Source organism: Amblyomma maculatum, chromosome 1 (genome assembly GCF_055883805.1).
Source record: "Amblyomma maculatum isolate TAMU_Amacu chromosome 1, ASM5588380v1, whole genome shotgun sequence".
Taxonomy (NCBI): Eukaryota; Metazoa; Arthropoda; class Arachnida; order Ixodida; family Ixodidae; genus Amblyomma; species Amblyomma maculatum.
Genome location: NC_139344.1, coordinates 406866143 through 406879879, shown reverse-complemented (window position 1 = coordinate 406879879; position 13737 = coordinate 406866143). Strand labels below are relative to the sequence as shown.

General features: G+C 45.4%; 1 protein-coding gene across 4 annotated transcripts in view; it reads right to left on the bottom strand.

Moving 5' to 3' along the window:
- The window catches only part of LOC146208822 (uncharacterized), a 79594-nt gene that overhangs the window by 29981 nt on the left and 35876 nt on the right, over positions 1-13737 (bottom strand). For all 4 annotated transcript variants that reach the window (XM_084596189.1, XM_084596188.1, XM_084596183.1 and 1 more), the window contains exons 2-3: positions 6053-6158; positions 1271-1366 (exon numbers count right to left, since the gene is read on the bottom strand). In XM_084596189.1, coding sequence (XP_084452315.1) covers positions 1271-1365 — 95 coding nt within the window. In that variant the 5' untranslated portion in view covers position 1366; positions 6053-6158. The remainder of the gene's footprint in view (positions 1-1270; positions 1367-6052; positions 6159-13737) is intronic.

Below are 13737 nucleotides of genomic sequence, written 5' to 3'. Positions count from 1 at the left end.
GAGTAGATCTACTCTTAGGCTATCGTGTCGCGACACGACAGCCCCTTTGCAAATTGGTTTGTAGGAAAGGAAAGGCGCAGTGTCTGTCACACTTCACGGAGAACGCCTGATCAGCACCTTTTAAATCAAAAGACACCACCTGAACTACGGGCCTCTATGCCGATAATTTTCCTCAAACATCCCAAACACTTCCGGCAACTCCCGACAAAACCCTAGCCGTAACTAGGATACGGCGATGGCGTGAGGACGAACGAGCTGTATACGCTCGCGCATAGAAGGCGGACCTTGAACTTACGGAAATGTCGTCTCAGGCAAAGTTTGTTCTAAGAGGGCCACGCCGGAGTGAGAGTGCAGCAAGTGTACAGAAGCACCAGTGCGACGCTTTCGCACCGCAGAAGCTCAGCCACAGGCTCGAGGCGGCTATTTAACTAGGTTGTTGCCTAGTTTAGTTTTTTTTTTTTCTTTCTTTGGGGCAATTGGCGATGACGAATTTTTCTTGCACGTCTGGGAGAGATAGTCGTTGCAATTTTTCAATTTGATCCCTGTCTACCGCATGTACTTGCTTTGAAGATCGGTCAGAGCTTTAGGTCGAGAGATGTCGCAAGGTCTTCATAGTTCCGTCATCATGGTTTGCAATCGGCGTTCGTTGATGTTGGGAACGCGAAAACAGGCAGTGTCTACAACGCCATTAGAGGCCCTCTCTTTTGCCTATCTGGACAAAGCTTAGATAGTGCTTTCTCGGGCGACATTGTTGTCTCATGCGGAAGAGTACGCGGTGGCGGCGATAGCAGAGGTGAACTCGACGGTCGCCGGGGCCACAATGCCTACTGCTCTTGACATCCTCCTATCTGAAGAAATAGCTGCGGCTCCGCGATAACACGCCAGCCACACCGGAATCGATCTCGTGAGATCATACCTCGCGTACATGATGATGAAGAGGAGGAGGAGGAAGAAGATGAGGAGGAAAGGCAGGGAGGTTAACCAGTAAAAGCAACCGATTTGCTACCCTGCATGGGGGGAAGGGGATGAGTGGATATAAAAGTTGTGAGAGACAGATAGTTGAAGTTAATACAGTCACATAACAGACACTATCACATCACGTTACAGTTATGTCATAGAAAACTCATAGTCTTTCGATTAGGCCTGTGTTTCTCATAAAGCGGAGCAGTGCCTGAGAGGCCTTCGCCGGATGATGAAGAAAGGATAGATAAAAAGAGCGGGGTTTATGAGTAAGAGTAATAGTAAATAAAAAAACAAAAAGCGAACTCACGTTGGGTAGAGGAGAACTGTGTCTGAGCCTTTTGAGTTGGAGGCCATCCATAGCAGTCCTAGCAATACCGGAAGGTTCAAGTGCTCTTGTCGCATCCTGGGAAAACACCATACCGTTAAACAATATCAAAAGTCCTGTTTCTGAGACGTGTCGTCTTTCGTTCGCTGTCCTATAGATGACTCCACACTGTACTTTGTTTAGTGAGGGAAGCGTTTATATTTTCTGCTGGGAAGTGACAGCGAAAATAAATATTTTGTTGTATACACCATTCTTGCGCAGAACCAGTTATCAAGGATGATCAGCAATGCAGGAATGACGTAAATGTAGGCTATCCACTTCGGTTGCCAATCCCCGGTGTGTGCCGTGCAAATTCACACACAAAAAAAAAACATTACAATGGAATAACCAAACACATGACGAGACTTGATCCTAACGACCAGAGCTGGCATAATGCCCTCTCAACATAAGATAATTTGACCACCACAGAGTAGTGCTTGGCCACCACCTCCTTTATGAATTATGCCGGCCCTCGCCCCTAGAAGCTTTATATAAACTGAACATGGCTTCAAGTCAGGCCTGTAACGCATTCGAGGGCACTAAGAATATCTGGATCTGGACAGGCTGCTTTTGAAAAGTTAACTTGTCAACGATTATTGCTAGGACCTTAGCCAGTAAGACTAGCCTAGCAATTCTGCTCGAGGAACTAGGCGGTATTATATGGTACTTCACAGGGTAGCACGAAAGGAAGATGGTTTGCACGGTATGAAAAAGAACAGTGATGATCGCTATGCCCAGATAAAGACAAGTCCACTTGTCGAAACGTTGGCTCATCTGCGAACTGAGACGTGCCGCAATTACCCTTGTTCAGTTCTTTTTCATTCACAGGGTTTAGTGAGATGAAAACAAATGGATTAAATACAGTGCATTTTAAGAGCGAGAACCTAATATGCCACCTCTTTTTAGCAGTCAAAGTGTAAGCTGGGTGTGAGCTCCTTGATCAATACGGACCTAGAGGGCGAAAAACAATTTTACAGAACGAACAAGGTGATAGTTATCAAGCGAAAGTTGTCTCTATACATGCAGTGATGATTACTACCTAGCCAAAAAATTTTATGAAGACGGGGAATAAGAAAGACGTACAGTATAGCACAGCGCATTGTCCTAACGAGTGATTTCGAAGCGGAAGAAGACAAGACGCAGACAGGCAAATTGACAGTAGGAGACTAAGTCATAGGTTATAGGCGCAGCACATGGAGTGCACTATTCATTCAATAAATACTGCTGGCAGGCTTGATTGTAAGGCAGGACCTGTTATAATCCATTGCAAGACATAATTGTAGCAAATCGAGGTCATTTTATTACAGGAAAACACCGAAAAGAAACAAATATAGGGACACATAAGCTCCGCCTTTAAGGGTATATATGACGCGAGAGCGTAGACTACCATCCCACATACACAGCCCTGCTTTAACCAAACGGTATGAGTGTACCTGCATGGCATGGAGTAATGTGAAGCAAGCATCCTGGCAGGCTGATTCTGATATCACCTTCGCATATGAAAGGAGAGACCCGAGTTGGCAGCTCCTGCCAAACGTAACGTCAGGCAACGCTACGTCCAATCATCGGTGCGTGGCCATGCTAGCTGTGAGCTACCGCCTTCCAGCCGCCATGCTTTTTATTATTCGCTCACAAAGCCGACGCCGGATTTTCGGTGAAGGAGGCCTTTAACGCTATCACGTTATTAATACAATTTATAATCAGCACTTGTTAGCATATCCATGCTTGATAAAAAGCAGTAAAGGACGCGCGGTAATATTTATTAAATAAAAACAGCCGCTAAAAATCCGACAAAGCCTGCTTCACCGCCTGCTCTGGAATCTCGTTCCGCTCAGCAGTATAGTCCGCGATAAAAATGAAACCTGGAAATAATTTGTTCGGCATTGAGGGGTTTACTGATCTTTGCTGTGTTTGGGACGGGAGAATTGCGCTCTATTTTATTGCATGTACATCTACAATTGAATTTTTACTTAACCTAACCTAACAAAAAATGCCCGATATTTTCTGTCTGCAGCGTCACGTCGCACAACATTAACACATGGGCAGCATTTTCTTAATCACATGGTTAGGCAGTCCGCTTATTCACTGATCACTTAATTAAAGAATATCTTAATGAGCATAATTAAGTAGTATCTATTGTGCACGCCCTTGCACCACTCGTCGCTTCGGCGGCTCGACAACGGCTGACGTCACAGTTGCTATAGTAGCTATGATACGACTGAAAATCTCGACCCCACGACCGTTTCTGGAACTTGAACACACGACGCTCTCAAGGACTCAAGCCCACACAATTTCATGGGTTCGAACCATAGACTTTAGCCTTGGTTCTAACCATACTTTGGGACTTGAACCCTTTATAGTCGGACACAACTCAAGCCTTCAGTAACCGCAACACACAGTTCTTTCGTGATAAAAAATAGACCGCTAATAAAAGCTTCTCTGGTTACATAAATAAAAAGGTAAGTATCAAACCAAATTGTAAGGTCGTGAGTTTCGATGCCTCTGGCTCGCATATGATCAAATGTTTTAAAACTAGCTTCGTTTGCTATTCACCGGAGCAATACACACGCCCGTATCGCCACCCATAGATAGGCAACAGCTGTTTTCTTTAAGTTTTATCCTACTATACATTCTCTCTCTAAAAAAATTCTCCCGATTACGTCACACTTACGTCACAAACGTCTATGGGGCTGAAACGTGGAGGCTAACCAAAAGAGTTGTACTTAAGTTGAGAACAACCCAGTGGGCTATGGAACGAAAACTGGTAGGGGTAACGTTAAGATATAGGAAGCGTGCAGAGTGGGTCAGAGAAATAACTCACGTTATAATCTACCAGGCACAGTTTCAACGTCTCACCCGCAGACAGTGGGACTCCCTTGAGGCCATCAATCGTGAGGCTATGCGTGCAATAACATATCTTCCCCGCCTAACACCCATACCAGTACTTCAGGAGTATGCCCAGCTAAATACGCTCACTGAACTCGTTGATCAGCGGATGGCAAACAGAGCTCGCAAACGGTCTTTAAAACTACATCATTTAAAGACACTACCTCCATGGTCGTACTGCCAGCTCACGGACAGTCACCCCACTGCTTCCCCGTCGGTATCATCCGCACATCTGCCTGAAGGGTGCATATTATATACCGATGCATCGCATACTGCAGAGCGAGGAGTTACTTCTGTGTATAGTCCCTCTCATCCGCATCTCAACACTCACGTGACATATAGCGCGGATACGTGCACCCCTCTGGCACTGGAACTTCAAGCAATTTACAATGCCATACATTCCCTTCCACCAGTTACTACATTCAATGCAGTTCATCTTTACACAGACTCTCTCACTGCCCTTAAACAGCTTAAGGCCGTTTGACGCACATTCCAAATAACACAGTCCATACATTTGCTCTGTTCAAAGTACCCATGTCCTATTCGCATACACTAGATTCGCGACCATGCTCGCGATCCACATAATATTCAAGCGGATGCTATGACGCATATAAACACATCAGGCGATCCACCACCTTCCCCTCTTCCCCCAGATCCGTTCCTGTCCCACGTTTCCGATTCGCAAGTTCTGCGCCAGCGAACACGCGCTCTCATTCCTACGTGTTCGCATCCTCTCCCCCGTAGTCTTACTCGACAGGAGGAGGTGACAGTGCGCCGGATCCGGGCAGGGGCGGCTCTGACCCCATCTGTTCGACATCGATGGCGGGAAAAAGATCTACCAGTGACTGACAGGCGCCCTCACTGTGACACTCCACCTGACGTCTGCGATGTGCGTCACTTGTTGTGGGCGTGTTCATCAACGACTCACGTTAGGCAACGGATAATCATGAAGATGGGCCTGCGGTGGAATCGCGATAGTGATTATAAGAAATGGACAATGGACAATCGCTATACTGCCAACCTTCTCGAATACATAAGCGCAACTGGACTTCACTCCTTCTTTTAACTTTCTATCTCCTGCATCCCATTCCCCCTTTCTCAACTTATGCCTTGTGGCAAACTCTTCGAAACAAAAATAACTCAAGTTACCGACAATCTAGTGGAAATTAAGAAGAAGAAATGGACATGGGCAGGACATGTGGTACGAAGAGAGGATAGCCAATGGTCGCTTAGGGTAACAAACTGGATTCCAAGGGAAGGAAAGCGTAGCAGGGGGCGGCACAAAGTTAGGTGGGCGGATGAGATTAAGAAGTTCGCAGGGGTCAAGTGGATGCAGCTAGCGCAGAACCGGGTCAAGTCGAGAAATATGGGAGAGGCCTTCGCCCTGCGGTGGGTATAGTCAGGCTGATGATGATGATGACGTCACAAAACTTCCGGTACCACTGCACGCGAAAACCTTCCTTGACGTGTTATGGGGACAAGAAATCGTCTCATGACCCACTCAGTATTTCGCCTTGACAAACAATTGTCAAATTCGGCTTGTGCTGTATCTGCTGTTTTCAAAGTAGCCCACACATTTGGCCAAATACATTAAATCTGTGAACAACCGAAAAGCAAATGTGTTGGGGTCTTCCTTCAATCTAGACTCCTCAGTTGCCTGTGCAAATCTGCTCTCTTTGATTAACAAGCTAAGCCGCAAAACTCGGGTCTATCAGTTTATGGCTTCACTAATTCGTTAAACTCAACAATACTTTCAAATCTTCATATGTGCAGCTAGATGACATCCATTTCTTGCGTCATAGAAAGGCACGCTTTCAGAACGCCAGCTTAAAATCTTGCCTTGTTCCCGAGCGATACTGTCCTGCCCGGCATCACTCCTGGTCCCGTTGGTGCACGGACAGTGGCGGCACACCTCTCACCGTCGACAGAACCTTCGTCGCCAGTTCTGTTGGATGAAAGAAGACATGACAACGCTGCAAGGCGGCGAAGAATTTTTCTGGCCAGAACAGCACTTCATAAAACACAACTTTATAATGGCATTGCTACTTGCGATCAACTAATCAGATTGAATCGGTATAGCACCATTTAAAAGGAGCATTTCGGAGCGACTGAAGTTCACTCATGAATTGCCTAGTTTCAAAGAGAGAGCTCTCATTGAAAATGCAGCTGACACAATGGGTGACTTAAGAGGATATACCACCACCAACCATTGCTTGCTTCTTGAAGGTACTTTTCTGCGAGCTGTTTCTTGAGGTGCCGCAACACATTTTCACGCGCGGTGGTAAAGGAGTCCATTATGGCTGCATGAGCTTGCACCGAGTCGCGGGATGAACATTTCAGACCAGCTTGGCCAGAAACAGTCCTGACATTTATTTTTACAAAGAAATAAAAAGGAATGGAGCTCTTCTCATGGTAGCTTAGGAATAACACCCCGCATTCAACTCGGCTTAACCTGATTAAGACTTGCGAAAGTACTGTTTAGCATGTTTGACATGGCCCTGCTTGGTGGTTTACCTGATTAAGACTTGCGAAAGTACTGTTTAGCATGATTTGACATGGCCTTGCTTGGTGGTTTAGGATTGTAAAACTGGCACAGATTTTAAGAAAAAGGTAAGCGTATTTTTACACGGCGTACAAACGAAGATGCATATGTCGTCGGTTCGAATCCATATCTCTAAATAAAAGAACAGGACCGCAGGGAAATGCACAGAAGGAAGGACGGACACAGGAGCTCTATATTTTTGTGTGTTTTTGTGTGTTTCCGTGTTGTTCTCAGCTCCCGGCACCTTGCACTCGTACGCTCCCTATTGCAAACTAGCCCCCCACGTGACTAGCAGACACATGCTAAATGAAAAGCGATATCGCATGATAGCACCTTGTACGGTGTGTAAATGACGGTTGTGTCAAACTTTTGATGCGAAAGGGAGATATCTGCCGCCATACGAAAGTCCGTTAGTGATGTCCTATGAGCAAATAGTGCGCGAGAGGCGATATGGAGAGCAATCCTGCCAGAGGACTGTCTAGTTTGGTTGGTTTGGTACGGTTTGAGATATTTAACCTCCCAAAGCGGCTCACGCTATCACACAACGTAGTGGGGAGCTTCGGTGGTGGTGGTGAAAACTTTATTTCCGTAAAGAGAGAGAGAGAAAAAAAAAGAAAGACATTTGTCAAAGAAATTTCCGCCAACGGGGGTTCTTTAACTTGCATCGACATCGCACAGCACACGGTGCCTTGCTTTTCGCATCCATCGAAAAGCGGCCGCAGCGGCCTTAATCTGATCCCGCATCCTTGGGTACAACAGTAGGGTGCCCTAACCACTGCATAACCGCGGCGGGGTGCCAGAGGGATGTGTGCTGTACATGCTGTCGATTCGGCGGCTCGAAAACGACTTGCGATACAGTTGTCACAGCAACCAGCGAGGCACAAGCAAGATTTTTGCTCGGCTCCGACCATTGTACGAGTGCCATTGCATTAAATTATTTGTGCTGCCTACTAAGTTGACCGGCCATCCCCACCTTCAAAAACATAATAATTATTTTACATTCCATGTAATTCTTTAGTGCATTCACCAGGGATGGTGGCTGGGTGACTTTGGAGTTCCGCTGTTGACGCAAGCTCGCGGGATAAAGTCAATGTCGGGGAGTTTCGATGAGGGCGAACTGTAGAAGCGCCCGCATGCTGTGCGATGTCAGCGCACCCGACGTGGCCTAAATAAATAACCCGCAGCCCACGACTACTGAGTTTCAAACTGTAAATAGAATTTTACAATAATGATAGTTCTTTTTTTTTTCACTCTCATGTTCTTTGCTGCGTCGACGTGAGGTGATTCATCTACGTATCCGTTCGCCAGACATTAATTAAACAGCATCTCAACTGATATTCGAGAGTGAGGGGAATAAAGACCCTCCGAAAAGCACGCTCTCCTAGGCCATGCAGACACGATCGTTCGGCTTGGTTAGAGCGGGGCTATATATTTTTATCAGATGCTTTTGACATAATGTACACCCTTTGTCAAAAGTTAAGAGCCAAAGGGGTCTACTTCTGAGCCGTACTATGTGACTCGTAATGCATTCCCAGGTTTCGAAACTTGCTTAAGGTAAGAAGATTTTTCCTCCTACTCTCTTCTATAACTAGGAGAGGGTGGGATAATTAAGAAGAAAGAAATGGGCATGGGCAGGACATGTAGCGCGAAGAAAGGATAACCGATGGTCGCTTAGGGCGACAAACTGGATTCCAGGGGAAGGAAAGCGTAGCAGGGGGCGGAAGAAAATTAGGTGTGCGGATGAGGTTAAGAAGTTCGCAGGGGTCAGGTGGATGCAGCTCGCACAGGACCGGGTTAATTGGAGGACTATGGGAGAGGCCTTTGCCCTGCAGTGGGTATAGTCAGGCTGAGGATGATGATGAATATACGGATTAAAAGCAAGCCATCTGGGTTATAAACCTTTCACAAAGGCTGCATATTGTTACGGTGCGCAATATCGAGCACCCCACCAAATGTTAAAGGAAACGTACACAGCGGTAAACGCCAGTTAACTGTCAGAAGCACACACCACCAGAACGAACCCATCTTAGCCTGAGCGTCGTCTTCACAAAACCACACCAGCGCGTCGTCGTCATCTCGATATTGCGCACCGTAAAAATATATTTAACATATTTCTCCTACACTGGGCTCTGTTCTATCTGCTCCGATGCTCTCTGTACATATCGTATGTGTTTATTTGCTTTTTTGCGTCTTTTTCGCGCATGCACGTACCTTATTCCAAACGCACCAACTCGCCCAAACTGGATTATTGGTTTACATAGTGTAGTAGCATACAAATGTGCTTTAATGACTAAGTGTGAGATATTGAAGGGTAAAATTTAAGCACTGGTTTGATTTGGTTTGACTTAATTTCTGCGGTTTAACGTCCCAAAGCGACTCGGAGTATGAAAGGCGCTCTAGTGAAGGGCTCCAGGAATTTCGACCACCTAGGGTTTTTCAACCTGCACTGACATTGCAAAGCACACGGACGCCTTACTTTTCCCTTTCATCAAAAAGCAGGCGCCGTGGTCGGGATTCGATCCCACGTCCTTGGGTATAGTAGTCGAGCCCTAACCACTGCGCCACCGCGGCAGTTTATTTAGGGACTATTGATCAAACAAGTAGCAAAGTGCATGTACGGAACATCGATCCTCAAACTGAGCCACCGACAAGATGCAACTAGCCCTGTCCGGCATAATACAATTAAGGACGCTGCTTCAGTGTCCGCCTAATTTTAGTTTTGTTTTTAAACTACGGTAAACTTTAAACTGTGCAATTGAAGACAGGCCGACACCTAAACTGACTTGGCGATTAATCGGCGATGCAGTTTGCAATATCGGTAGCAAAGAATGAGCATTTGGAAGCTCTTCGAGTTAGCTTTCCGGCATTGCATAGTTGTGAATTGGTCTTGCTGAGTGTTTTATTGCCGCCAAAATCAAGTTAACTTCGCCGCCATAAAATACGCAAACAGCGTCCACATTTGATACAAAGTTCTAGCAGTGCGATTTTATAAATCCCCGCCGCGATGGCGCTGTGGTTGAGATGCCGGACTACCGTGCTGGAGTACCCGGGTTCGATCCTGGCCACCGGCAGCTGCGGTTCGATGGGAGGAGAAACGGAGAGGCGTCCCTGTGTCGTGCGATGTTAGTGCACGTTATAGATCCCCAGGTTGTCGAAATTACTCCGGACGATGTCAATGCACGTTAAAGAACCCCTGGTGGTCGAAATTTCCGGAGTCCTCCACTATGGCGTCTCTCATAGTCTGAGCCGCTTTGGGACGTTAAACCCCACAAACCAAACCAAACTAAGCCCTCCACTATGGCTTCTCTTTTTCTCTTTCCACGTTCAGTCCCACCTTCCTCCCTTCCCTTACGGAGCGGTCAGATGTCCACAGAACAAGCGAACATCTGACCGCGCGCAAGTGAACAAGTGGAACTTTATTAGAACAGCCAACCTTTTCTTCTTTCATTTAATACCCATTTTAAGTTTCTTTCTACATATTCTTTATGTCCTGAGGCAATAAACTAAGTTACTGAAAAAAGTATGACAGATACTGCTCATTTCTTTTCCTGTCCACTAATTATTATTATTTTATAAACATGTAATTCAGCAACGCTAACTAAACGAGACTCAAAATGAATGTTTTTGACATTTGAAGCTTCGAATCAAGTTGCCAATAATTAACTTTTAAAAACTAGACTCCTTTTCATGTGGATACCATAAATTTTTGTAGTACCGCCCCATAGTACAAATTAAACAGCTGATTAGTTTGTTCTAGGTAATTAATCGTGTAATCATTAAGCTCTATTCTGTTCATGATGTCCTGGCTACTGTGCAATCCAGCTGCACAGACCCCACAGATGTACCTGAAATGTTTTTCCGAAACATCGGTAGGATGACAGCAACTAACATTCACAAGCTAGATAGGATTCAGTGGCTCGCTGCAAGGTTTATATATAATAAATACCGCCGTAACCATTCTTCAACAGACCTCTGCCAACAAGCCCAACTACCAATGTTAGAAAGCAGAACCAGGTATGAAAGACTAAAAACTGTTTACCTCATTATCAATAATTACCTAAAAATTAATAAATCAGACTATTTTGAGATCAAAACTTAAGGCATCGTCATAGTAGGTTCATTCCATTGCCGGCTATAAAAAATAATTGCTTCAAGTTTAGTTATTTCCCGCGAACTTGTAAGGACTGGAACTCTCTTCCAGATTCTGCTGTTCGATCATCATCATTATCTGAATTTGTACGCCATTTAGAAAATTTCGTCGATGGCTCTACCACAGGGTGATGAGGTTCTATTGCTGTTGGGTAGGATGGCTGTTGTTCTGATTCCTGTGTAATTCATTTTTGTTTTGGTTGTGTGTGTATTCAGAGACAATTTTTAATTTACTATTGATTTTCATCGTCTTCTATATTGCTCATTTTTTGTTTTGTATTTTCCACTCCTGTTACAGCCCCTTATGGTGGCTGACAGTATTAATAAATGAAATCAAATGAAACGATTACCGATTGGTATAGCTTGGGCATATCATTAATTATCGATAGCTAGCACAGTTAGCGCTGCTTTGTCATGGTGCAGTACAACTTTTCATCGTATGGATTGATTTCACCTGGCTTACCACCACTGACATGCCATATGATGCATGCTTCCCAAGATGTAGGAGCGACACAGTAAGCCTCACTTTAACAAAACGTGTCTGCACGGCTTAGGAGCAGTGTTTCTGACTTGATGCTCTAAATGTCCTATCGGTTCAATTCTTATTTCAAAATTTTGAAGCCCAGGTTGGCAGGCCCTGCCAATTTGTCTATTACGTGTGCTCTCGTGAAGTCATTCAACCCGCCGGCCAATCGGCGTCCAGCCATGTTACCTGTCAAATACCGCCTAGCGGTTAGAAAAGTGGCCATGACCGAGCAGACAGATGCATCGAAATAAGCAGACACAGAGAGACACAGACACACAACTGTCTTTAGACAGCGTGGAAACAGTAGTGGTATGCACTAAAAGGCGAAGTGTCCCAGTTCCGATCTTACTTAGAGTTGTTTACATTCGCTTGGTCCCTTGTGCAGTATTGTTTCATTCCCCAATATTTATTCGCTAACAATCATTAATTAGTCGACATTTTAACTTACTAGCTTGAGCAAATTGACGATTTATAAATTTTAGGTAGTCCTGAAAGCAATGGACTAGATAGCTTACACCATGCTACCGTTTAAGCGAAGTAGTTTGTTAACCGACCTTCGCGATGACTCGTGCAAGCAAAAATTATGGATACGCTTAAACTCCCCGTTAAGGATTTGACGCGACAGCGGTCAACGGACTGCGCACATACGGGGAACCGTGCAATTTACATTAAATCCATGGACTTCAAATTATTCGAGCCAACAGTATGTTTTGAAAGAATAAAGTGGCCACAGCGGGCGCAGAACACGTTCATTGCTGTTTTTATGGCCGGGGACAAAAGGACATTGTCACGAAAATGGACGCATCGTTATTAAGCTGACGTTATTAAGCGCCCGCGCCGAGCCTCATGGGCACTTCGAGAACCTTGGAGATGCCTCTCTTGGGACACGGAGAGCGCGTTTGCGAGTCCCAAACTCCTTTGCTCAAATAAAGTTTTATCCATCCATTGACGTCACCCTCTCCACCTTGCCCGGAAACGGCGGCGGCCACCCTGCAGAGACGTCGCTGGAACTCCCCAGAAGGTTTCACCCCACCTAACCAATAACTATGCACTTCTCAGCGGAAAGAGAGTACAATTCTACTACCAACGTTACATGTATGTACGCCTGCCCTAGCGCGGTATGACAGCCTATAAATCAAGGTACCATCGCCTCGGTAATCATCTAGTATTGCAGTTGAGTCAAGTGCATCTCCTCCGCTCTCGGAGTCAACCCGCTGTTCGATCAGACACAGAGCTGCAAGGGAGCAACGCCAGTCTACGGGACAGCCTAAGCGGGACTCTCTGCGACAGTGAACCGGTGAACAATTTGGTGATTGTTTCCTCTGACTCTCGCGTGTAATGTAAAATGTGATTAAACATCTGTTCGTATTAGGGCCTCTTTTGGTTGAATGTTTCCATTACCTGTTGTGAATCTCGCGCATGTATTCCCGGTATTAGTGTGATTTCGCCTGTATCGTCTCTTGCTGTATATTTTTTTTTTTTGTTACCATGCTTATCCTTTCTGTGGCTTGAAGCAGCAAAAGCCAAACACCAAACGGCCACCCCCTTCTGTCACTGCGGGTCGCTGAGTTCTGGCTGAGCTTGTCACACAAACTCAGGCATCTCCTATGAGACCAGAATAGCTATACCCCCCCCCCCCCCCCTGTGTCTCGAAGTGTGACCACAAATGATCGTTAATAAATATAATTAACGGGTGATAGACATCACGTGGGCCACAGTAATCACCTCATGTCTACTTATACTGAAACAAAAAATGTTGCCCAGTTTACATGCTAAATGAGACTTAGGTGAACTACAGCATCTTGAAATTTTTTAATTTTGGTTAGCTTGGTTTACATTTGTATCGGTTTCTGCGGGTCCCTTTGCGAGTCCTCGTTCCTGTGAAATGCTTTTATAATCACTAGCTACTCATCCCATAATGCGTGCCTCTATAAGATCGCACATACTCATTAGCATATAGTTTTAAACTGCGACATTATGTGAAAGACCACCAGCGGGGTGCAGATATGTCATGGATATAAATACCCCCTTTAAACAAGCCTTACGGATGCGCCTGTGTAGCGTTGGAGCAAAACGTCTAACTTGGGGTTCAAAGGCTTTGGGTTCAAAGAACTAAATAAGTTGGCAGCTCCCGTCAACTTGTTCTTGTCATGAGGTACAGTGATATCACAAAGTTCGATGACCACGACTTGTTTTCATACCTGTCTTGGTCTCGGTTGCTTGAATCATGTCAGACCAACTTGCACAGCAGAACGCCCTAAACGAGTTCATCAGTAGTTGTTATTTTCATTGTTCCTTTCCTGATCC